The following is a 25,733-nucleotide window of genomic DNA, read 5'->3' as shown; positions in this document are numbered from 1 at the left end:
TGATGATACTATGACACATTACAAACAAGAAATAATCATGCAATAAAAAGACAACACAAACAAATACATAAAAAAATATACTTGTTCGGATATACTTGCTTATGGTGATGATATGCAAATAGTTTTAAGATTTTTGTCGATAATAAATCATTTTCTTACGTAAATTTTTATTTGCCTTCATTTATTTATACAGGCATGTACATTCGACAGATATTCAATGACAATCAAACTTTCACAATTATTAATTCAATGTAATTTCAAGATGTGTTATTTCTAAAAGTCATGTTAATGTAATTGAGTAAAGCACGGGTCAAAAATGTTTGACATACAGCGATATTAATCAATCAAGATAAGTTATCCAAAATATCATTCAGCCAATAGCTAGGTCATTCAAGTCACTTTACCACTTCTAAAATGCTTGCGTTTATGGTGGATAAACATCAAAAATGGTTGTTATACATAGATAGATTATGTATAGACATGCCATTCAAAATCATTTATTTTACTTTCCTGGTTTTGAACAGGAAGTTAAAACAAGGGAAATCCTTTCATTTTACACGACAGTGTAAATTGAAAACAAAATGAGGGACTAAGCATGATTCTGATGATCTTTTGTGCTTTGTGGTGTTTCATGATAAAGCTTTGTGAAAGTCAGAGTAGTTGTCCTGGAACGTATGTATTGCATAAAATGCTAGTAATTAATTTATATTGACGTTACGAGATTGATAGTTTGCACAATTCTGTTGTCTAACCTGATTTGTAACGCCAAAATCCATCGTTAAATTCCTGTCGCCCGCCCAGCAGACAGGATACGTTGTTTACGTTACTTTTATGAAACGTAAAAACACTGTTCATAGTTCTATTGGTAACTAAACATACATATTTTGTTTCGACGAAACATCATAATTTGACGTCGGTTCAACTTCAAGAATAAAACGTATTTCAGTTGTTTCATAACTGAACATCGTTGATTTGCCTGCTATAAAAACCGAAAGAGAGAAAAAAAAGATTTTGATAAAAGTTTTGTGCTTTTAGGGAAAATGGATGTTGTCAAAATTATTATCCGGAAAAAGGGGATTGTGTTCGTAAGTACTACTTAAAATTTGTTTTCCGGAAAAAATATCCATTACATCTACGTCACAGCAATATTTGAACCTAATCTTTTACTTTTTATTCTGATTTTTAAAAGACAATATATCTTTATAACAAAAAACATTCATTGGATTGCTTCTTAAAATAAATGTCTGATTCATGTATAAACCATTAGCGTGCCCTGATGGCTGGTATGCGGAGAACTGCACTGAAAAATGTCCATATAACATGTATGGTAAATTTTGTGGTGAGGTGTGTCCTTCTAATTGCAGCACATCTTGTCATCATGTACATGGCTGCCAAGGTATATTTTTATTCTATAGATAATTATTAAGATAAAATTAGTGAATACTACTGAGTGCACTTTAATGACATTTTGTGTCCAATAATATCAGGTATTCTGATACTAGTATATTTTTCATATTATAATCAGTTACAATGGATATGGGTGACTGGATAGTTACCAGTTTATCAACAAGTAAGTTTCAAAAGTCTTCGGAATCGTCAATAGAAAGAACACTTGTGCTCCATCGGTCATGTAGTCTCTCTGCCTGTTTCTTTGTCTATAAGTATTATGTCATATGATATGCAAAATACTTTTTTTTGGTCTTTTACTTTGAATTTGATTTTCACACTTGATTATATGCCACCGGTGTATTAGCAATGATAATTATATAACAACAATGTACACTAATAGATAAAATATTATAGCATGAAATACAACAATTTTGAACATAATTATATTTTGGGATACAGTAAAACACGCTTATAACGAAGTCACAGGGACGGCCAATTTAACTTCGTAATGAGCGTAATTCGTTATATCCGTCAAGTTTACAACATGAAATAGAGACTTGGGGAATGAAATTCACTTCGCTGTAAGCGTCGATTCATTATAAGCGTGTTCGCTATAACTGTGTTTTACTGTATAATGTTTTTATGATATTACAGTGATTTTATGGCATAGCAGTTCAAGAAAAATACACCGTTAAAGAAAATATTTTGGGAAAAATATACATAAATAAGTATATATTGTATATATCTTATACATGTATCTAATATACATATATGAATAAGTACATCTTGTATATCTTATACATGTATCTAAGATAAAATGAGAACAAACAACTTTAAGCTATAAAAAATAAATTGTTTATTTTAATACATATTTAAAAACCATGCCTTAGTCATTTTGAGTATTAATACAGCATGCTTGAACAATCAAGATTCTTTAAAAGTACCTATCACAAAAAAATAAACATATGTAGTTGATTATGACGATTACATATAACTACATTTAAAAACCGTATATGGGCATTATTCACCAATTTTCTAATATATGTTTTAATTCTGGATCGATTTTAATATTGTAAAAAAGTGTTAGTATTAAACATTAAACAACACTACATTAAATAGAACCGAATATAATAGCATGACAGTCAATTCCTATTTACAGTGTTTATTGTTACATATCTCTACATTTACATGGTGTATACTAATTCGACAGCATATAATAACTTACACGAACAAGAAAAATCACCCTTTTTAATGTATTTTTATTACAGAAATAAAACTATGCCATATAAAGAACAGCATAATTATTTCGATAATCGCATTTCATATTCCATATTTAATATCAATGTCTTATAACAACACATTCGTGGAGTTAAGAAAACACAGTTATTTTTCTTTGATTAAAATTTCTTTTTGGAAATCGTACTACAGTTAAAAAAAATTACAATCCATGCTGATTTTACAAGATCTCAAAACTGTTGGTCATATAACTTTATTACGTAAACTATCCTCTCTGTGCCTAGAGATTTTTTCTACGATGCATTATGGACCAGTTATCGAAATAGTTTTGGAAAATTGTATCAAAGCATTTTTTTAACAAACAAATGATAAAGTCTAGTTTACGTTAGTTCGTACTGGTTCTATCTTTCAATTGAATACTAGTAGTCTCCCCTTGATTCCAAAGCTACCTCTCTACAGATGACGCTTTGGTAAAAAATGACAGAAAACCAGTCTTATTGAACTCTGAAAACATACGACTACAAATAAATCTAAATTTAGTACCATTTAAAACCTGACTAATTTGTAGGTATATATAGATAATTTTTCTTGAAAAGCAATGATTCTAAATACCTATCATCGAATGCATCGATTTTTTTCAAGTACTAAGTCTTGTCAGATGTTATGATTTGTGCTTTGGTCCAAACACTGTTTCACTTCGGTTTTGCCAGAGTAAGTACATTTAAGGGTTGATTAAAGTCGACTTTTAAAAAGTCTCCAATTCTAATAATAGTTTTAAAGTTACACTCATTGATATGAAAGTGTTGGGCGTGTAACGGTTTGTTCATTTGCTATTCTACCTATACATGTACATGATGATTTTTGCAGCAGAAAAAAACTTGCTTTCAAAATCAACTATCCCCACACCATCATGCTCAATAAAATCATTTACCATGTAAGCTTTAAGACTAAAATATCGGCACTGTAAATAATATTTTTTAAAATAGCAAAAGTAATTATGACTGTAATTTTTTAAAAATACTATTAGATTATACCCCGCGCATGCGCGGGAATTAACATTTTACACATTTATATGAATAATGCTTAATATGTTGAGCCATATTTGTTTGGTTCATTTTTTGTATAATCATACTCTGTCCGATTTTTACCTTAACTTATTCTTTGAAATTGAAATAAAAAACTGCATTGTTGGATATTAAGAGGAGCGGGCAGGGATGAAAAATCTAAACTAAAATGGAATATATATATATATAAATATATATATATATATATATATATATATATATATATATATATATATATATATATATATATATATATATATATATATATATATATACACATATACACACGTTGCTTTACCTCTGATTGTTGTCGATGGCTGGAAAAAATAAACTTTTTATTGTGTTCATTTCAAACCAGTAAATTGGTATTTATGGTATATCTATTACAGTCCCAAATAAGTATTTCAGATAAAAGACTTTTTTGAAAAACAATACAAAGAAGCGGGGCACCACATAAACTTCCCCGTTTTATGCATACATCATTTATCCATATAGACGTAGAATCTGTTCATTAAATAATGTTTACAAACTAAGATCTAAGTTTTACTACCAATCTGCGTGACATGAAAATGTATGAAATTAAAAAGCGCTAGGTCATTTTTTTGCATAATTTAAACCAAAGTTGTCAGATTCAAAGTATCTGCCCGATGGTTAACTCGCCCTACACTTTCCACAATGATGTCAGTTAGTCAACGCGTTTCTTGGCACCCTGTTCTAAAAAGTTCTTTCCATCAATACTAATATTGCATTAATTGTTCCATTTAATTTATTAATCTTTTGTAAAAGTCCGATCCATTAAGGTATATGCCCGCGATGCATGATGAACTCGTCCTACACGTTTCGTTAATGAGTCAATCCGCGTTCTTGGTTACCCCGTTCTGGAAATATCTATCCCATTCTCTCACCAGAGGTCGTGCTTTGCAAGCAAATGAGTATCAAAACTAAAATCATCCACTGAAGAAACGAATCGACTCATTTTATTTATTCGACATTTGTCAAATCTGAACTTCTTCGTATTTCCTAAATAGGCTCACAGTAAATACATTTACTCCTTACGTATTTATTCATTATTATTTCATTGCAAGTTTACATTTTGATCAAAACTACGCCTGAATTGGATCGCTAAAGCGTGTCCACCCACTAACTCTTATTTTTGCTATTTCGGGCTTGTTTATCAAAAAAGAAAAGTATGTTTTTAATTAATTTCACAATTATAACTTACGGACATCATCTCACATGTGTTGAAATACCAAAGGTGTAAGCAGTTACTCTGGTGTAGGCGTTTTGTAGTTAATTTGCAAAATACATTTATTTATACTTATAGATAAGATTCTGTATTTTTAAATACTTTATTTTTTTGTGATCTGCTTCCGCCGACCACAGTTATGTCCGTATGAAACATCCGGAAAATCTTACTATTTGTGCAAGCATTGTGCTTCTGATTACTTTGTTTACTATGCAATGACAACTTTATGCACTTCTTAAATTACATGTAGATTGCTAAAACTTTATTGTAATGCGTTTGCCTTAAGATTAAAACATTCATACAGTTATATGATGATTTAAATCCCATTTTTCTTAGATGCGTAAGAATTTTACACTTCGCCTACTAAGGTTAACTAAGATTAAAGATTATTTATTTCTGCTATTTGGTTATCAACAAAACGGTGCGATATATCCTGATATTTATCATGTGTTTATGTTTCTTTTGCATTACATCATTAAGCTGACTAATGATATCTCATGTCGACCACTCCTTCAAAATGACATGTTATTTAATAGGAATACTTGTTTTCAAGTTTTTTTTCTCAGTTTACTAGAACAGTCTTATAGAGTTTGGTTTTGTTGTGTCAAATATTATAACTAATAATGTTTGTTTTCCCGAGGACTATCAAGTGACACATTTATTCACAAATGTGATGATCTTCGCAAACTCATGTACAAGTTGCCTTACATTTCGTCCAATTTAACGCATTTTAACTCTTTAAAATTATCAATCTCACTTTTCAAATACTCTTCGAAAATCTTCGCTTCACCCATGTTTACTTACAATGTTTTGTTAAAATTCAGTCTTAAACGATTTTTCCTTCCTCTCCTCTGTAAAGATTTTAGCAAATCTCGACGTTGCCATTTTGTTCTGCACTATACACTACAATGTGGCGTCAATATTCAAAGGCCAACTACTATAATTCTAAACAATTTCAACTTACGGCACGTGGTGTCTTATGAAATATGAAAAACATGAACTGTCGAAATGAGAAAGCAGAGCCTAGGCCAATGACGGTCATATACAGTGCTGCTATCCTGAAAGTTGACAAGGATAGGATAGGATAGGATGCAGGATGCACGATACAGGATAGAAATATAAAAGTTAAGTTCTATCCTATCCTATCCTATCCTATCCTGCATCCTGTAGCCAATCAGATTCGAGTATAAATTTCAGAGTTATTTTGCAAAACGAAAAAGGGCTTAACAATGTATTTTCAATGTTAATATAATACGTTTTACAAGTTAAACCATTTAAGAATAATTATTATATCAAGAACGCGGGGCATACAATTGATGCGCCCTAAAATATCGACGCTACATCTTTGTCAATTCGTACGCAAGTACGGAGTTACTGCGAGAATTCGATGCAACATTTGACAACGTCAGAAATAGATTTCTGTATTTACTTTATTTAAAGTCTGCAAAGTAATAAAAGCTTGAATTTATAAACGACCAATTCGGCATTTTAAAATATAAACATGTATACAAGAAACAGACATTGCTTCACGTTTCATATAATTTTTTCGATGCCCAATAACAGGGACCCCTATTTCTGTCCGATATTAACCTGAACACATCAAATTAATAAATGTTAGCTAGCTATAAATGCTTAAGAATTTATACTTTAAAAAAATAACTCCGAGTGGTTTAACTAAAAACGATATCAACTTATTTCCAGATCGTGTTTACATGTATCGCCGAACGAATCGCTCGAATAATGATAATTATGCTCAGTTATACAATAATTTGATAAAAATATGTGACTAAACAGTTCCTCAATAAGTACATCGAAGTTATTTATCTGTTTTGTATGCATAAATATAATAAAATCAAACATCGAATCACTTACCTGTTTGTTTACGTTATTTTGTCCATCCCGCGTACGATTTAATTTTACCGTAGCACAGGTAAGTAAGTTATACCGCTCGAAGAATATTCGTTTTTAAGATTTCATTATTCATTTTGAGTACTACATTAATTGATAAAATCATTTAATTCTTAAATTTCGTTTCATTTAACTTGCATTCCTATATTTTGAAGGTATGGGATAGGATAGGATAGGATAGAGCTTATTTGCAGGATAGGATGCAGGATACAGGATATAGGATAGGATAGGATACTTTTGTCAACTTTCACGATAGCAGCACTGTAGCAGAATATTAATTCTCATCGAACGGATATACAGGATATATCAGGCAGTCACGTGCTATGTTTAAACCAATGAAACTTTGACATTTCAGTCCGATTGAAACCAAAATTATGTTGATGTACGTAGAGTTTAGTAGAGGCTTTCGTAATTCCTATCTCAGCGATAATGTATTTATTCACGAATTATTGACTAGTGTACCATCAACATGTAATAAGCATACCGTTTTTTATATTCGGTACATGCTGGGCATCTCTAATGAAATCTGAAATTGTTTAAAAAGTGCCTTTGTTATAGTGATTCAGTATAATAATTTAGCAATCATTGGCATGTTGAATATCTATTTATACTGCCACCAGTTGTGGTATTTATTGAAAAGTGAATCGTTAAATCCTATTATCCTTTTCACCCGTCATTCAAACAGCTTTATTCCAGTACAAATGTAAATGATATTGCAGATTTGACAAATCCCTCTTATGCAAGGTTAAAGGTTTCGTAAGTTTTTTTTAATTGGAGCTGTGAAAAAAATAATATAAATTATACACGTATATGTAAATATTATTCTGATACGTGTCTTTATCTAAATTTTCAATCTTCAATATATGCACTTTCACGTTTAGTAATGTTACAAGCTACGGTTTGTTATCATTTGCCAGAACATGTGCAACTATATTGCAGTCAACATACATGTTAATTAGTCCGAAAGGTTTATAGATCTTGAAGGTGTCAGTCTCTCCTTTAAAATAACGACATTTCTTTGAGAGAACGGCATCATTCCTTTCTCCATATTTGAAATAAAAGATGTTTATATGTGTTTTTAAATCATTTCAAAACACCATTAACTTATCTTACCCACCCCCCATTAATTAAAAAAAACCAACAGTTAACAATGGTGTAAATTTAAGACAAGCTCATATAATGAACACAATTCTTTAATAACAAAAGTTGTAGATTATAGAGTACAAATAATATACCCAGCAACAGTCATCCTTGCTCATTTCTAACCATATACTCAGGTTCAGGCTGCATTCAAAACCGTAGCGTCTACGTCGCTCTTTCATCTTCTAATGATTTTCTATCCTAACTGCTGGGCAGAAATTAAAGCTTAAGTATTTAGTTTTTACATACAAAATGAATATAATAGTAACAACTCTATTGCATTAAAATACATTATTTCCTTATAAATTAAAAATGAACATTTCCGCTTGGTGAAAAAAATTTACATTCCAGCAAAACAAGATCGAGGAATAAAATCATGAGATGAATTATACTAATAGACACTAGTACATTAGTATAAAAACCCTTCAATTTTATTACACCCAATTCCTCATCTCAGCACCATGGCCGACTGTTTGAATTCCGTCCATTGTCTTATATTTTGCTCTTTAATCCCTGTTGTATGTGCATCCTCTGCTTGTATATTGCAATGGCCTGTTTATTTGTTGTTGCTTTTTTTTTTTTGCTTGGAATTATAATTGCGTATAATTTGATAATAACATAATCACGACCATGTAACACGTTCATGTGAGATGAAAGTCGACACAAGTGAGACCTGTACATCAAAATACGTTTTAAAGGTGAAAAATTGTAGGGAAAACACGGAGAGTAAAGAAGTGCTACTTGTTGGATACTTTCAGTTCAAAGAACGGAATCCAAAGGTTTTGTGTTTGATGTTTCCATCTTTCAGTCGCGCAAAATTGTGCAAGAGTGCAAAAACAGTATTCTTCGTAATAGTAAATCGGTTAAGGTCGAAGTTTCTAAAATTTAAAAGATTGTATTGGGTATTAATGATTTAGTTTCACAAAATCTTATCACTATATACAGTACGCTTCATGTACATGTAACCAAGTTCACATCACAAATGCGTTTTTACATTGTGTACTTATTTCTTAAATTCATGCATGTAAATAAGTTCTTCATGCACTCTGTAAGTTTATGAATTATTTGAATATTTGAAGTCTGTTATTTAAACATATGTTGGAATTCTTTTTTAACTATGTTTATGCATTGTTTAGACAATATTTTCGATGTTTATGTTCATTGCAGTTCATTTTGTAAAAAAGAGAATAACCTATATATTTTGTCATGTATATGTAATACCAAATACATGAAGTAACTAAAAGAGCTACGCCCTCCTTTCATTTTGTCCTTTTAACTTGGAAGGTTCCCACGGGAACACCCAATTAAGACATAATTACAAATCATCATCATAAGTACAAAAGCCAATAACACTGTCGTTGAAAATGCATGAAAACGTTCATATGTTAAATATCATAGGTTTTGAAAGATACAACCCAAGGATTCTCATTCTCTTTTCACAATACACAATTGCTTTTCACCTGACTAATATACATTTTATTTACTCATAATTATCTTTTTTTACTTACCAATATGTTCGTGTGGTGTATTCACACAGACCTACCTTTTTCAGAAAATACCACCAATTCCTATGATGACAATGACGCTTTTCATCTGACACCAATGATATGGATTATATTGGGATCCGCCTCCGGCTTTGTACTAATCATCTGTCTCATTGGCGTTGCTAGAAAGCTTTGGTATGGGCTATAACATCGTCCATTCCTCCCTCAGCAAAGGCCAGGACCTTATTTAAATGTAGTTGTCCATTTGTTTGATTGAAAACTCAAACCTGAAATATGTTTAGACAGAAATGAGATATAATATTTCGTCATACTGTCCTTAAATAAATAAAAACTGGTCTGATTTTGAAAAAAGGAATGTGTGATAAAATTCCACTACCAAAAAGAAGGTTTGTTCATTCTGCAAATGCTACATATGTTAATGATTAACACATGAGTTTTCGAACGCAGTTTCTATATGTAGGTCACATAGAAATGCAACATTAGACTTTTTCGGGTAACAGAATGTAGTTTGTTCCTTCCATTGGTACTTCTATTTATGATGCTAAGTAAACTAAGTATGCATCTCACAGATTTGATTGTATATTTTCCGACTTTTACTGAACAATGCCATACAAACTTATTCCACCTAAAAGGTCCTATAAAATCTGATATAATAGAAGATCCAATCTATTAAAGTTTGTGTGCTTTTTTTCAGTCAAAATTCAGAAAAGAAAACATCATGGGAACCAACAATGTCGACCTATAACGGTAAGAAAGATTATTATCTCAGGATAATTGAGGCTTAAATCAAAAAAAAATATAGAAATATATTTACGTGTATTGCATTGAACATATCAAATAAGAGCATGAAGAGTATAACATAGTTCTACCTCACCTGACCTGAAAGAAGTTTCCAAAAGTTGAGCATAACATGATTTTGAAAACTTAAAATGGTCATTTTAATGAATGCTTACTGTTTTCATGTTATGTTTCTATGCTAAAATATTGTGAAATCAATTGAAAAGAATCTCATGTTAAAAATCGAGAAAACAAAATATACATGATATTTGTCACAAAATTCATAAAAATATTAATTGTTTCCTTTTTATGTTTTGTGTGTTGATTTTAAAAAGACATAACAGCTAGTTTTCCTAAAATAGAGTACTTGAAGTTGTTCATGTACTGAAAATTTGCTTTTTTTTACAGCAATAATAAGCATATTAAAAAAAAAATTAAAATTAAAGATAACATTAGTGATTTTGAATGACGGCAATTTGAGGTACTTCAATAGACCAAAATACATGTAGAAATTAACAGTTAGTGCGGATAATTCATACACATTACATGCACAACAAACGAAGCGTGATCACTCGTAATATTTAAGAGAACTTCCTCCTTGGTACAACTTCGGAACGTTGAATCTGAAGGAAAATGCTCTTCGGATCTTATTGATGACAATGATCTTTTAATAAAATGATATTTTTTGCTACAAGGGAGAAAGTTGGCATTTGGTTTTGATATATATCAAGAACATAATTTTTCATTTTGAATTTACTTTGAATTTTGATATTTATATCAATCATCATTTCTAGATGAACCTCATTTGAACCCCCACTTCACACGTTCTGTTCCTGAGCAAAATCAAAGAATTTCAATTCAGAATAGCCAAACCTACATGGACATTAATGACACCAACATGATGAAGAATGTGAATATCAAAAATGATCCAATCGATATGCAAATCAATCATGCAATGATACCAAAGGAGGACAGTATATCCGGTTCATACGTTGAAGAATCACACTTCAACACTAAGCATCATTCTCCAGCAAAGAGAAAATTTTCATCGTTTAAAGCACATGTGAAAAATTATGATACGTCTGATATACATGCCGATATAGACGAGAAATACACCACAGCCTGCAAGCTTAATGGGATTACGTCTCCAAACACCGACTCTCCATATTTCACTGAAGAAGACAATGCCTATTTTGTTTTAGAATCACAGGACAAAGCGTGTGATGACAATGCCGAGAACACCATGTCAGTAGACAATTTGCCTCCACCTCGTTTCAGTGTATTGGGTGAATGGTAAATTTTGAGAAATAATTCCGTATAAATAACAATGTCAAAAGGAAAGAAGATGTTTTTTACTAATGCTTAAAATTTGCATAGACTCAAAGAAAGTCCTCAGACATTTTTTTTGTTTCATTCAAAACATTTATAAAGGATTAAGTACATATTTATCTTAATTGGAATATAGTGTAATTTGTTGCTAAATGAACATTATGAATCTATCTCGTCCATGGCGACCAAAAAGTAGATTTAAGAATTAACTGTTTGATAAACTTTATGTATATAATATTCATATATTAAAATACTGTTACATGTTTGTTCAATTTATTCGACATATCAATTTGAATAAATTGTTGTATCATAAATCAAATAATGATCTGTTTCCTTTCAACGAGTAAGTTCAACAAATAGTTTTGAATGAAATCAATATCTGCTAAGCAGCAATAATACACACAGTAACCAGTGTAGGGACCATGCCCTCAAAGAACTTAACCTGCAGGAAGCCGTATTTTTGGAAATCTGTATACTCACAAGCGGTTATTGACCGTGGGCAAACCTAATAAATCTTTTTCAATTCTATAAGTATTATTATGCCACTAAGAAGAAAGATGTGTTTTCTTTATATTTTGGATGTTAAAAATACCCCTTAAGAATGCGAATATAATGATACTATTTTTCTATATCAAAATCATGAATGCGCGTTAACTTTATTTCACTGGCGGTATTTCCTTTTTAAAAGTGATTTTGTAATCTCACCCCAAATGAATGACACACGACGTATCGTTACTCCTTAGATACATTTTAGAATTCCCCATCACTTGAAAACTTGATACATGAAATGTAACGCTAAGTATTGCCATTTGTAAATAAACCTACATCGCTCACAGGAAGACACCAACACTTCTGACTCATTGAACAGTATAGCTTTGTCATGTGGTGTCAAAGTATTCATGAATACGATTGAAGTTCTGGTGTAACTATTGACTGTGAAACAGACACATATCGTTCATATCGGTTTGGTATTTTTATAAAAGTATTACGGTGTTGTATAGCAGTTTATCCCCCATTTTAGCTTTTCCCCCCGGAAAACCTACTATATAGTAGCCTTTCCCCCCGGGGGGAAAAGCTATTATATAGTAGCTTTTCCCCCATAGTAGGGTTTCTCCCTCACGTTTTTGGTTCAGATTTTATAAAAAATATTTATGGAAATCCAGTTAGGATTAAAATCAATGTTTCTACACTCCCAAGTTGCATACATGTATATCTGCATTCATCTGTACAGGTTAAGTTTCGTTTTGCCGATTTATTATTTTTATAGACAATGCTGAAAGTTGAACATGTGTGTAATGGAATTACACATAGAACTTAATTTAGGTAATTTATTGAAAAAAAGTTTTACAAGTTCTGAAATTGTATTAAACGAGAATGTTTTAAGAATTTCTTGATAAATCTATCAGACTGTTTGTCTGTTTGTGAGAATTTCATCCAGGCTAAACCTCCGTTTTAGAGATAATTGTTTCCGATGTTTCAGAGCCCGATTCTTAAAATCCTTTTATAATAATTATAGTGCATATTCTTTAGGGTCCAATGTCTCATAAACTAGAGATGACCATATTACCATATTTTTATAGTGGCAGTGGTTTACCACTTGAAGATGACTCTGAAAATTTCAGCCCTCAGGGTAGTGGCCCTTGATGTTTCAGGGCCCTATGTTTAAAACCCCATTATAATGATTGAATAGTGTTCTATAAGTGGGGACCCGAATCTCAAATTCTAGAGATGACCAATTAACCATATTTTCACAGTGGTAGTGGTATACCACTAGTAGATGTCACCAAAAATTTAAGCCCCCATGCAGGGTAGGAGCCTTTGTTGTTTTCGAGCCCGATGTTTGAAATCCAGTTATAAAGAATATGTATTTTTAGGGCCCCATATCTCAAAAACTCTAGATAACCACATGCACATATTTTTACGGTCATTTAAAAGTAAAAACATCATTTAAAAATACACAATCACTCATATATTTCTCTATCAAAATGATTGAAAATTACATTTAATTCTGCTGCTTTTTTTTAAAATTTACGAACAAAATTTTTTAAAAAGGTACCCGGGAAAAATTCATTATTCTTCAAAACATTTAATCAATTCATAAGATGACTAATGATATAATAAATAATTAGATAAATAAATCAACGAAAAGAAGAAACCGAAAATCAAAAATAAATAACCAACCTAAGCGCATATACGACTTTTTTACTTGTTAGTTGATTAGAAGAACAATCTTATATTTAAAAAAAAGTCAGCTCATCACAATATATGTGTTGGTTGTTTTGGGTTTTTTTTTTTGTTTTTGTTTTTTTAATTACCCTTGTTTAATTGTTCGTAGAAATAATATGGTACACAAGTAAATTTTAATTGCAAAAATATGAAACAAATTATTATAGTATAAATTTTTAGGTAATTGAATCGTATATCTTGATTTATATGGCATCGATTTCAAAATTGTATATTTATAAATCAAGTTGCAAACATAAAAGTGGAATAATTAGCAAATGGTGAGTGACAATATAAACATAAAGTTAGTTCAGGCTCCATTTCACATTTTCCAAAGTAACCAGCAAAGATACCGACATTGTTCTGGTTGTGAAGACATTTCATTGTTTTTTAAAATGTTTACATCATAATTTCTCGCGATTCGTAGAAATGCGCTTAAAAATATGAATATGCGTAACTTTAAAACGAAATTGTAAACACTAACTTTACACATGCCTTTAATACATAATTAAAATACCTCTCACCCATGATTTCGAACCCCATCAATCAAAGTAAAACTAAAACATTTCAGTTTCTCATTATATCATTGCACCCTGTCTCCCGTTTGATATTTAGAAGAAGAAATATATTATAATTGTTTTTAAGCTTATACATTGATGGTAATACATTGGAAAATTAAATTTCCAAACCGGCGTTTTTTCACTCAAATGTGTTCTCACGTGTTCATAACGTCGAAGTCAAAACTGTAGATAAGCATCGATAAGATGAAAAAGATTCGAGGTATTCCGAAATCCGTGTAAAAGGTGTTCCAAAAAGGGGTGAGAACAGGTGAAATAAACGATGATGACATATGCATGTTATGAAGGCGCATACCTTAGTTCATATTTGGGGTTGAAAAAAATAAATGCCATGATTATCCTTTTTTGGAATCTTGCACATTATGGGAGGTAGAGGGTCGATAAGAATATTGGTTTATATACTTGAGATATCTAACATTCAATCTATAGCGCATAACCACGTGAAACTAGTAAGTTATCGGTTGTTGCAACTGTTACAATACAGTAACTGTAATATTCGCTGCTGATACAGGCATACATGAAAAGAAAATGTCAACAAGCTCACACCACCGAATACATGTCCTATTTATTGTAGGACAGACACTGACTAATAGTATGTTATTAGTAAATGGTTTAGACATGTTTTGTAGGAACACAACAATTTGAATAATCGACATTCGAGGTTTGCAAATGAACCTCAATTACAAAATTGCCGCAGATCACCATCATATGGAACCCCTTTGAGCAAGTTTCCGGAACGTATTTGTTTTTGACAGTAAAACGATAAATGAAGAACGCTGGGTGGTCATCATGAAATCGTACTTATCTTAATTTCCTTTACAAGTTGATATTTGTGACTATGCACTATTATTAAGTAAAAGAAAATTCCATATATTTAATCTTTATATGTGATTATATCTTAATACAGTGATTTTCCACATAGTCTTAATATAGCCACGACCGTTTAGCCCTCCTAAGTCGCTGTGTGTTAAACTCGTCAGGCTGTACAACATTTATCTGAATTATAAAGTGTGTACTTTGTGTCTATTTAAAAAATGCATGTGAATTGCAAATGCGTAACCAGTAACATTCTTTATTGTATTGCAATGATACACCATACATAGAGAAAATATATTAAGGCAAAACAGTACTTCCTTGATAACCACCAAAACAAGAACCCAAACAGGAATATGTTTATCGATAATTATTGCAAGTTCTTCCTAAACAGCTACATATATTTAAGGGGAGCTAGAGGGAACTAAAGAAAGAGTAGAGCTTTTTAAAATATATTATCCATATTATAATATACACAATATATAGTAGGTGTGTTTAACATTTGATTCAAATGCCTAATGAAAATATTTTAAAGATTTCAAATATTTTTCGAATTTGATACGTGTCACGAACATTTCACCATACAACGCAGCTGTGAATCGACAAGTGTTTCCACTAACACTCAGAGTGCTGAGAAATGAAGTCGAGAAGACACGGTTTAAGTACTTTCTTAATATTTCATGTTTTGCGTTGTACATTAACAACTGAAAAAGTTTGTTCGGGAGACGGGTAAGTCTTCTTTTTTTTTTTTTATAAAGGCTAATGCCAAATATATAATTCTTCAGAACTAATAATACATTTCGTTTTTTAAAAAATTTAGGAATGTAAGGTAAATGTGGATGTATCCTTTTTGTATATAACCATATACATGTAAGACAATGATACATTTTCTTTAGTTTTATAAAATCACTATCATACTTATCATATAGAAGTTTATCTTAACGGGTATTAGTAGCTTCAGTTTTCTGCCATTATATGTACACATTCAATGGGCATTTAACATTTTATTGAAATGATCTGTCGACACATCAGTGAGAAATCAAATCGCCTTGAAACTTAGCTGGAAAGGATGTTTTACAGTCTTTGTTTTTCATATGAGTTTTCATAATCTTATTATGATATGGTAGGGAATCGTTTGTCATTGTATAATTTTATGACCCAGTGTTATTTTTCTTTTTTAAAACTTGGAACAGAGAAAAGAACTTAGTATTAAATCTAAATTAAATATAAGGAAACGAGTGCACAGTGAAACTAGCTATTTATCAAAGTTCTTCCTAAATAGTAAAAAAATTGTTCATTTGTTAAAAATAAAAAGTGTTTTATAAGTAAGTTTTGTAATAAAATACAGTGTTGATAAAGCTTAATTCTTTTGGCTGTGACTCATCAAAAACGGAACCCCTTCGTATCAGATGAAAAGAAGAACAGAGAGGGTACTTAACTTAATCCCCAAAACGTTACAAATATAAATCTTTGAACTGAACTGTATGACACAATATACACAATTCGGTAAAATGAAACAACGCAAAGAAAGTAAAAATGTCCTCAGTAAACAGATTAAAGCAATCACATGATAATAGTTAACGAGCCGGACCCAGAGAAACATAATACCAGAGTGGGGTGGGAGAGGGTTGGGCTGAGTTCCCAGTTTTTTTTCTTTGTGAACTTTTTTTTTTCAAATCAAATTATATATAGAATAAACAATTTTGTAACGACTTGTAAATGTACCTTTTGCGTGTAAAGTTCGTATATATAGATTAAATTAAGATCACGTTAAGATATACAGCCCACCGAAATGCCAGATTAGGATTTCGAGGTTTTGGCAAGTTAATGTGTGTTCTAATTTATTGTTTGTTAATTTTGTATTTTTTAAAATTTTGCTTCACAATTTTTTTTGGATTTGCTTCGTTTCCTACTTTGAAATGCAAAAGCTTTGAGCTGACACTATTTGTGAACATCAGATGTGCTAGTGTCTCTATTTAAGGACCGTTTATTAATGATTTATTGCAATTGCTGAATATTTTCTGCGGCTGTTAAACCCTTAAAATTTTGATCTTGTCCTCCGGTTAATCTTGATTTTTTTTTTTTGATTCTGTTGTAAATTTGGTGGTGATTTTGTTAATAATTGTGTGTATGTAGCATCTATTTGTAAGAATAATTTAAAAAATCAAAGTAATATATCGCAATACTAAAAACAATTAATCAAGTTTGAATCACATTATCATTAAACTTAATATACAGAAATATGAAACTTTGTAGGAAGTCATTAATCTTTAGCAACAATCATAAGTTTTAAAGAAGTTGTTCCGGCAAAAATCGTATACATTTTTCCTTGTATAGTGAACATGATGTACAGTGATGGGGTCGATTACATTAGATTACTTTTCCTTTTCGAAATCATGATTACATGTGATGACTTTAGATTACATAACCAGTGCTTGATGGAAGGTTTTCTCGTTGTCTGTTGTTGTCAGTTTAATTTCGACAGAAGTATTAATTCTGATATCAAGTTATTAATAGTAACAAGCTTTTTTTTCATTTCACTGTATTATTAACACTTTGAGAAAGTTTTTGTATGTTTGTGTTCATTGCCATTTGAGATGGATTTTTCTAACCTTTCTTTTTGAGTTGCGTAAATATCTCTGTCTTTGTTACAAAACGAAAGACATTAATTTATCTATGAAGAAAGACACATTTTTTTTTACCTCAGTTTACACAATGGTTGACTAGGCATGCCTTGATATATTATATATTATGTTATAATGGTAGCCAAGCTGACTTTAAATATACTGTATTATCTTAATTGTTAAAACACACATTACATTAATGATATCTATTCCTTACTAAAACCATATAAAAAGTTGAGGCTTATTCACCTAAGAACTCTGATGATTTTTTTCAGGCATTGCAATTTTATTATTGTAATCGTAAAAGTAATCAAAAATTAATCCTGATTACAGGCTTTTTTTCCAGAGTAATCGATTTAATCACGATTACCTTTAATCAGATAACTGGATGATTACTGATTACTCGTGATTACTTAGCAACCTGTAATCGATTACAGCTGATTAGAATTATTGATTACGATTACACTATCCTTGATGATATAATACTATTTTTACTTGCATTGTTAAACTAAACACGTTATAAAAGTTTAAATCTTTCATAATTTAAAAAAAAGCGGATATGTTATTCAAATGAAGAATGTGTCTGCATATTTGAATGCATACATATCGGTGCATTTTGCTTCGAAACTGGTCTAAACCAGAACAGCTTTGTCGAAATCATTTTTATCTCCATCTTCAGTACAAATGCATGTGATTGATTTTTAATTTATGTTGCTTTGTTAGTCGGGAAAACTGGTCATATTACAAACTAGAATATGATTAGTAGATTAATAGAAAATGATTTCCATGAAAAAAGAACGTGGAACTATGATACTCGCGTTCTGTGGTCAGAGTCTAAGTCTGCAACTACATGTAAGTAATTCTTTTAGAAGTTGATACTGCATTTTAGCTCAAGTTGTTTGTATGATATTGAGAATAAATCAAATAAGGTATTGGATGAGGCGTTATTTTATTTGTCGATGAATTTACATCTACTTATGACTGTCACTCAACAAGCACGGTATTTTCTTTGTACCTGATGACTTGAACAATGTACGAAGTACTTATCTTAACTACGAGTTCAACGTGTGTTTAGTTTGGCTAGAGAGACATCATGTAACTAAGTCTGCAATACATGTAAGTAATTCTTTTAGAAGTTGATTCTGCATTTTAGCTCAACTTGTTTGAAAGGTATTGAGAATAAATCAAATAAGGTATTGGATGAGGCGTTATTTTATTTGTCGATGAATATTTACATCTACTTATGACTGTGACTCAACAAGCACGGTATTTCTTTGTACCTAATGACCTGAACAATGTACGAAGTACTTATCTTAAATACGAGTTTAACGTGTGTTTAGTTTGGCAAGGGGTACACTATCAACATTACAATACAATTTGTGAACAAAGATTTTTTTATTGGCCAACTGCACAATGAATGCTATTCTATCATTGTCTTTAGTTCATGTATGTATAGTTCGTTTCAAGCAATTTTTTATCATGTAACTTTGTTAGTATGTAGCATAGGTTGGAGAAGGGTTATAAAAGTTAACTGTATTCATTGGCATTAAAACAGACGACAGGATAAATATGTTATTATGACGAACAACCAGTGTCTCTATCAACATCCTCATATTTATAACTCTTCAGAATAATTTAGCTAAAGAAGTTTTACTTGATATGAGTATAATTAACACTGTGTCTCTCAATTCTTCAATTTTTAGCGTACATACATGTATGCTTTATTGAACAGATGATGTTGTGTAAAAAATAAACCAACAAAACAATTAAACACATAAAAACTTTATTTAATTATGATGTATTTTCCTTATCTTAACAAACCAACTCTGTTTAAAAATAAAAATTAAAACAGATATAATTTCAGATCTTCAATCTATGTAAATCTTTTGATAATATATAGAGTGAAGTGTCATTTCCCGTCTTTTCATTTCCTTCAGTCTGTTTTCTTATTTTTCTTTGTCATTAAAGACTTTGTTGTACTTTTTGATTACCGTTCTTTCCTCATCAAGGTCAAATTTTACCCATAGAAATATTGCACATGGTTGCATGAAACATACAATTTAACAGGTCAGAAATCTTTTCAAACAGCAATTGCCAATTATCTTATTATTGAATATCTTAATCATTCACTCATAAATAATACCATCAAAATTCAACAGATACAATACATGTACTTTTGAAAATGATCCCTTTAGTAAAACAGATATTTTTTGTTAATATTTTTTCGCCGGTGGTACAGCATAGTTTATAGTTTTGTCCTTCTGTTAACGTTTCTTCTGAAGTTTGGGCAATTCAGTTCACTGTTCAATTCGATACTTTAGGACCGCTCATATCTGACTCGACAGCGTGTCTGTATTTCACCGTATCAGCAAAGTTATTGATTATATGAGATTGTAGTAAATATTTCCTCCTTTTTTTTTTTTTAGCTAAGCAGCTAGTCAATGGAAGCTGTGAGAACGATGTTGTTCAAATTTTTCTTCGCACTTTTCAAGAAATACCCCCCCCCCCCCCCCCGACGGTTTTATCATCTTTGATAATATTTATATCTTCCACAGGGAACCATTGGAATGCTGTGTAAACAATTATGAAGTCAACGGAAAGTGTTTAGGTATTGACCAAATTAATTAATCGCACATTTTTCTTACAATTGGTTCTATATATGTTGACTTAGTATATAGTGACAATATATCATTATAGTTCTATGATTTGCATTATTGTAATTATGTCAATTCTTTTCGGCAGAATGTCCTGACGGGTGGTTTGGCTTTAACTGTTCTACTCCTTGCACTGATGACAATTATGGCAGATTCTGTGTCAGTGTCTGTAACTGCAGCTCTGAATATCAGTGTCACCCTGTAAATGGATGCATACTTTTATCTACTGGTATGGTAAAAAATATAAGGGAAAATAATGTTAACTTACACAATAATAAATTAGTTAAAGAGGAAGGAAACTAAAAATATGTTGTACAATAAATCAATTAATTATCATCTACTATAATTGTAAAAAAAAAATATAAATGAAAATTATGTTAACTTACACAATAATAAATTAGTTAACTGAGGTGGTCTACTATTCCATCTGACATAACATATCTACTTATATACATATAAATAAGGAATATATTATATCTAAAGTAGTAACATCATATTGTGGGAAAAATAGTACTTCTTACATGTATTCAGTAAATAGGACATTCAGACAATTTTTCAATAAAACATTATTTAACCTTAACATAAATTAACTAAATAGGTATCAGAGAGGAAAGGGCATCGTATTTTCTAACTGATCAAAAACAATATCATTTTACTCGTAAAGGTAAACTTACAATGTGAAAAAATAACACAATCCTGTCAATATTTTCAAATACATTCTTTTAGTTTCGGACGAAAAGATAGAGCCAAACATGTACAATGATGATGAGAATGTTGTTTCAACGTGGGTGTGGATTTTGGTAATCCTGATTACGTTACTAATTTGTGGAAGCGGGATTGCTGTTGCAATAAGGACGGCTAGGAAAAGGTATCCTTTACAAATATTCTCACTTCAGAAAGAGAAATATCAATATATTAAATACTATATTAAGGTTGAATTATTTCTTAATAGGAACTTCTGTTTTGATGTTTCTACCCCTGTAACGTTAACTGGACGGGAGACAATAGAAGCATATTCAATTCAAAGATTAAGCAAATTTAATGAACCAAAGGACATCAGTGATGATTTACAATACGCTGAAATAGTTAGAGATGGAACTAAATCGAAATACAATACCGACCAAAGCTCTTCCAAACCTGCGAATAACTACTTCGACCAGAATTCCTCTGAGCCCAAATCTAATGGCAACATTTACAGTACACACATCTTACCTGATGCAGATTATGATAAACTACAGTTTCATCCCCCAAATGATGAAGTTCTTCATAACGAATTAGACTTGTATGATGTCACCGTCCAAAAATCATAGTAGATGTTTTGCAACATTAACTATTTATATGCATCTCTATTCAAATACTTGTAAAGTACTATTGTTTTCCCTTGGACTGAAATGTCACATTTTCATTGGTTTAAACATAGCACGTGATTGCCTCATATATCTCTATATTTGTTCTGTGAGAATTAATATTAGGCAATATGGCCGTCATTGGTCAACGCTTCGTTTACTCATTTCGACATTTCATAGTATTTAATACATAAACCGCATGCCGTAAGTTCTTTAAGTATTTGGAGTAGTTGCCCTTTGAAATTTTTAAAACTAGAGTAGTTGCCCTTAGAATATTGACGTCACATTGTTTTGTCTGGAGCAGAACAAAATGGCAGCGTCGAAATTTGCTCAAATCTCCGCAGAGAAAAGGGAGAAAACATTTAAAAAGAATAGCAACAAAACATTGTAAGTAAACATGGGTGAAGCAAAGATTTTTAAAGAGTATTTGAAAGGTGAGATTGAAAATTTTGAAGAGTTTAAAAGAGTTAAATTGGACGAGATGTTAGGTATCTTGTACATGGCTGTGCCATGATCATCGCTATTTGTGAATAAATATGTCGCTTAATAGTCCTCGGGAAAACAAAACACTTATTAGGTTAGTTACTGACTCACTACGGAAATATATTGGGTTGATCAATCTCATAGATGGCTCACCATCTATGAGATTGATCAACCCAATATATTTCCGTAGTGAGTCAGTAACTAACCTAATAAGTAATAATATTATATTGCATTCATATGCAATTATTTTATTTATTTGAACTCCTGATTAGTAACGGGTACCTTGGAAAAAAGTTCAAAGACAACGAATCATGGGCGAATAAAATCAATTTAACGTTCAAAATAAAACCTAATAAATGTACCACGGCCAATAATAATTATTTAAATATTCAAGTTGTATTTTGTCATACGCTGTTAATGGGAATTTATTCTGTTTAAAATCAATAACCAGATCATCAGTGATACATCTAAAATCTACTATGAAACGAGAATTCATTAAAATACCTAGTGCATTTCAATTTTCTTTAAGTTACACTTAAACAAAATGAAATTAAGTTCATATGATAAATGTTCATTGCAAATAATTTGGTTCAAGTACATGACGTCAATGTCGTTTGTTGTTTTATAAGTAAGTCTGATTATATATGTACAGTTTGATACGATTCATGTATGAATATTTAAAAATTGTTCAGATTTAATTTTTAATGTTAATAAAGTCTTGTTTTGATTAAAAACTTTAAATGCCAATAAAAACAAATTTTTAAAGATCATTGGTATGCTTATTCTCTTTAGTTTTGTTTAACATATGCAGCCACATGCAAATAAAGTTACATAAGTTAACTAAACTTTTTTTTTTTGTCCACATTTACAAGTAATATGTTCTACGGGTGCGACGTTGGGGCGAGCGTTGCATGTGAAATAAAACAAACCTATTTTTTTTCAGTTAATTTTCATTATTTATAATTTATAATATTTTTTTATTTATTTCTAAGTAGAATTTATCTCAGACAATGTTGTTGAATAATTAAGATTTTAACATGATGTTCAATGCAGTTTATTTCCTCTAATAAAGTGATTGTAACGTCATTTCACCACGCCCCTTTTTCTTGCAGCAGACATTTTTCTTAAACCTGCATATAAAAAATGAATGATCATAGAGCCCCCCACCCCTTCCGTTAAAAAAAATTTTTTTTTTAATTTAGGTATAAAAATTTGCTTATCATAAAAGGATTATAGAGTTGCCCCCTCCCTTTTGGAAGCTTGTAATAAAAGGAAGTGAAAATAAAGATATCATTGAACAGCTAAAAAAAGCTTAATGAATACTTCGCACTCCCCATCCCTCACCCCGGATTAGAATTTGCATGATTTTGAGAATTATTGTTTTTGTCTTTTTGCTTGTGAAGATTTTGACCCCCCCCCCCCCCCCCTCTTTAAAAAAAAATGATGCTAGGCGTACGTTCCTGAAAATTATCGTAAATATAGTGAATAAAAAAATGTGAGCATTCATCCAAATGAGTGCAAGTTACAACTGTTTCCTATCTCTGAACAAATGTCGCAATTCGTTAGCTTTGATATCCTAGATTTTGAGAGGATTTTGGGTAATATTTCAGCAGATTCACAATAACTAGTTAGAGTAATTTCTCCTTATTGTGACGTCAAAATGCACGTCGGTTAAGGGTCATCTGTCTCTTTAAAAACAACTATGAAGAATAAAACTACGCGAAGTATGATGTTTTATAAACTAATAAAGCATGATGTTCTTAAAATTACACATTTTATCTGCTTCTCAAAAGTTTTACTTTGATTCTCGCGAGTACGTGAGAACGCCTTTGCAATGTTTGGCATTGCATTGTGCGTCGAAATTTACTGACGCCGAAAAATTCTTTCGGATCAATATGTAAGAAATCCATTGTGACGTCACTCGAGTGTACAGAGGTTAAAGGACGATAACTCCGTTAGTCTTATATGTGATGGAATTACGTTATGTCAGCAGTATATTTACAATGCATGTACATAGTCTTTAATAATTATTATCTTGCTTGTTCTGTTGAGAGCGTGTAATGGGAAACCATATTTACAAGGAACTGCTGGTCCGACAAAAACAGGGCATTACTGGTCTGAGGAATAAATATGCAACTGGTCTGAATGTTCTATTCACACACGCCTCGCCGGTAGATCTCGCTGCGCTCGCTTATATTAAATCATGAATCACAGAGAGCGTGAGAAAGGTGCCAAAAACAGCACATGCATAGCTTTAATGTAATATATGATAGTAATATATGTGCTATATTGACGTTTTCATCACAACTTTCGGAAATTAAAATCTAAACGCGTTTATGTTGCAGATGGTTTTTATCTGCTTTCTGAACTTCTATATATTATGAATAAGGTTTTTTAACACAAATTAAAGCTTTATATATTGCAGCATTCTTTAATTTTGGATTCGTTGCTTTAATCATATGTCATTGCAGTCAAACATATAAAACTCCAAAAAAGGGGGGAGGGTGTCAAGGAGAGTCAAATTTACAAATTTACAAAGAGTAACTTCGTGAACGTCGGTAGGAATTTTTCAGATCCAGTCTGGTTTATTTGTTTCCAGTTATATGTCAAAATTGGGTAAAATCGTTGTTTCGGAGCATGCAGTTTGATCCGGAAGTTGTAGAGTGGTTTAGCACAGCTGAGTTCACACTCTTTTCCATTCAAGTTTATTAACAAACGTTCCATTTTGTAGATACATGTACGAGTTTAGATGTTCTAAGAGATCGTATTTATATAGAAAGTGAATTACATCGGGAATAAATCCGTAGTGATTGCAGTTTTGAGAATTGTTGTATGAAAAAAGGCGATGAAGAAAGATCTTTTTGTGATGCATTTTGTACCCATCAAACAGATGAACTGTTGTTTACGTTTATTTCGGAAGCTATTGCTAAAAGTATAAACATTGACAATAATAAATAAGATTTTTATTTTACTCCTCAAACTTAATGAAGCACATTTTAACTATAAACTCATGTAAAAATAGAACTGAAGCAAAACATATTTATATACTAATATTATGTCGGAATTTATATTTAATGTAAATAAAGACACATTTTGAAGCATCAATATGTCTGTTTTCTTTCCTGTTTTGTTGAACAATATGAAGTCTTATGCAAAAGATTTACGTAAGAAAACTAAACGGTCCTTTGTTCTCCGCATTTTTATGTAATATTACCTAATTAATGATAGAGTGCGTGAGAAATATGTATTACCATCAAATATGGTTTTTACCAGACGTTCGGAAATTGACACACCCAATCGTGTTATGCATGTTGAAGGTGTTTATCGTACGTTTTCGCAGAATATTTTAATTTTGGTTTGAACTTATGATGGTAATACATATTTACAATGAATTACGGAAGTTGATTGTTAAATGGAA

General features: G+C 31.1%; 3 protein-coding genes across 6 annotated transcripts in view; all 3 read left to right on the top strand.

Moving 5' to 3' along the window:
* The first annotated feature begins 520 nt into the window (after positions 1-520).
* LOC105347266 (uncharacterized) lies at positions 521-11,851 on the top strand. Of its 2 annotated transcripts, XM_034472239.2 has the most exons (7): positions 521-672; positions 1,036-1,085; positions 1,268-1,396; positions 1,526-1,570; positions 9,536-9,662; positions 10,183-10,235; positions 11,060-11,851. In XM_034472239.2, the coding sequence occupies exons 1-7, from the start codon at positions 596-598 to the stop codon at positions 11,560-11,562; spliced, it is 984 nt and encodes a 327-aa protein (XP_034328130.2). In that variant the 5' UTR covers positions 521-595; the 3' UTR covers positions 11,563-11,851. The 2 variants fall into 2 exon arrangements, with proteins under 2 accessions (XP_034328130.2, XP_034328131.2); XM_034472240.2 differs by lacking the exon at positions 1,526-1,570.
* A 3,926-nt stretch (positions 11,852-15,777) lies between these two features.
* Positions 15,778-21,878, top strand: LOC109619227 (uncharacterized). 2 transcript variants are annotated; one of them, XM_034472244.2, is made up of 5 exons: positions 15,778-15,937; positions 20,388-20,440; positions 20,575-20,715; positions 21,213-21,354; positions 21,439-21,878. In XM_034472244.2, exons 1-5 carry the CDS (start codon positions 15,846-15,848, stop codon positions 21,794-21,796), a joined length of 786 nt encoding a protein of 261 aa, XP_034328135.2. In that variant the 5' UTR covers positions 15,778-15,845; the 3' UTR covers positions 21,797-21,878. The 2 variants fall into 2 exon arrangements, with proteins under 2 accessions (XP_034328135.2, XP_034328136.2); XM_034472245.2 differs by lacking the exon at positions 15,778-15,937 and adding an exon at positions 18,560-18,948.
* A 623-nt stretch (positions 21,879-22,501) lies between these two features.
* Positions 22,502-25,733, top strand: part of LOC105332093 (scavenger receptor class F member 2-like) — a 7,710-nt gene continuing 4,478 nt past the window's right edge. The window contains exon 1 of one of the 2 annotated variants that reach the window (XM_066069073.1): positions 22,502-25,733. This exon is cut by the window's right edge and continues 238 nt beyond it. The gene's annotated coding sequence lies outside the window, so the exon portion shown is untranslated. The other variant, XM_066069072.1, reaches the window with a different exon arrangement.

Source organism: Magallana gigas, chromosome 8 (assembly GCF_963853765.1).
Source record: "Magallana gigas chromosome 8, xbMagGiga1.1, whole genome shotgun sequence".
In the NCBI taxonomy this organism is placed as follows: Eukaryota; Metazoa; Mollusca; class Bivalvia; order Ostreida; family Ostreidae; genus Magallana; species Magallana gigas.
This window is presented reverse-complemented; position numbering and strand designations above follow the sequence as displayed.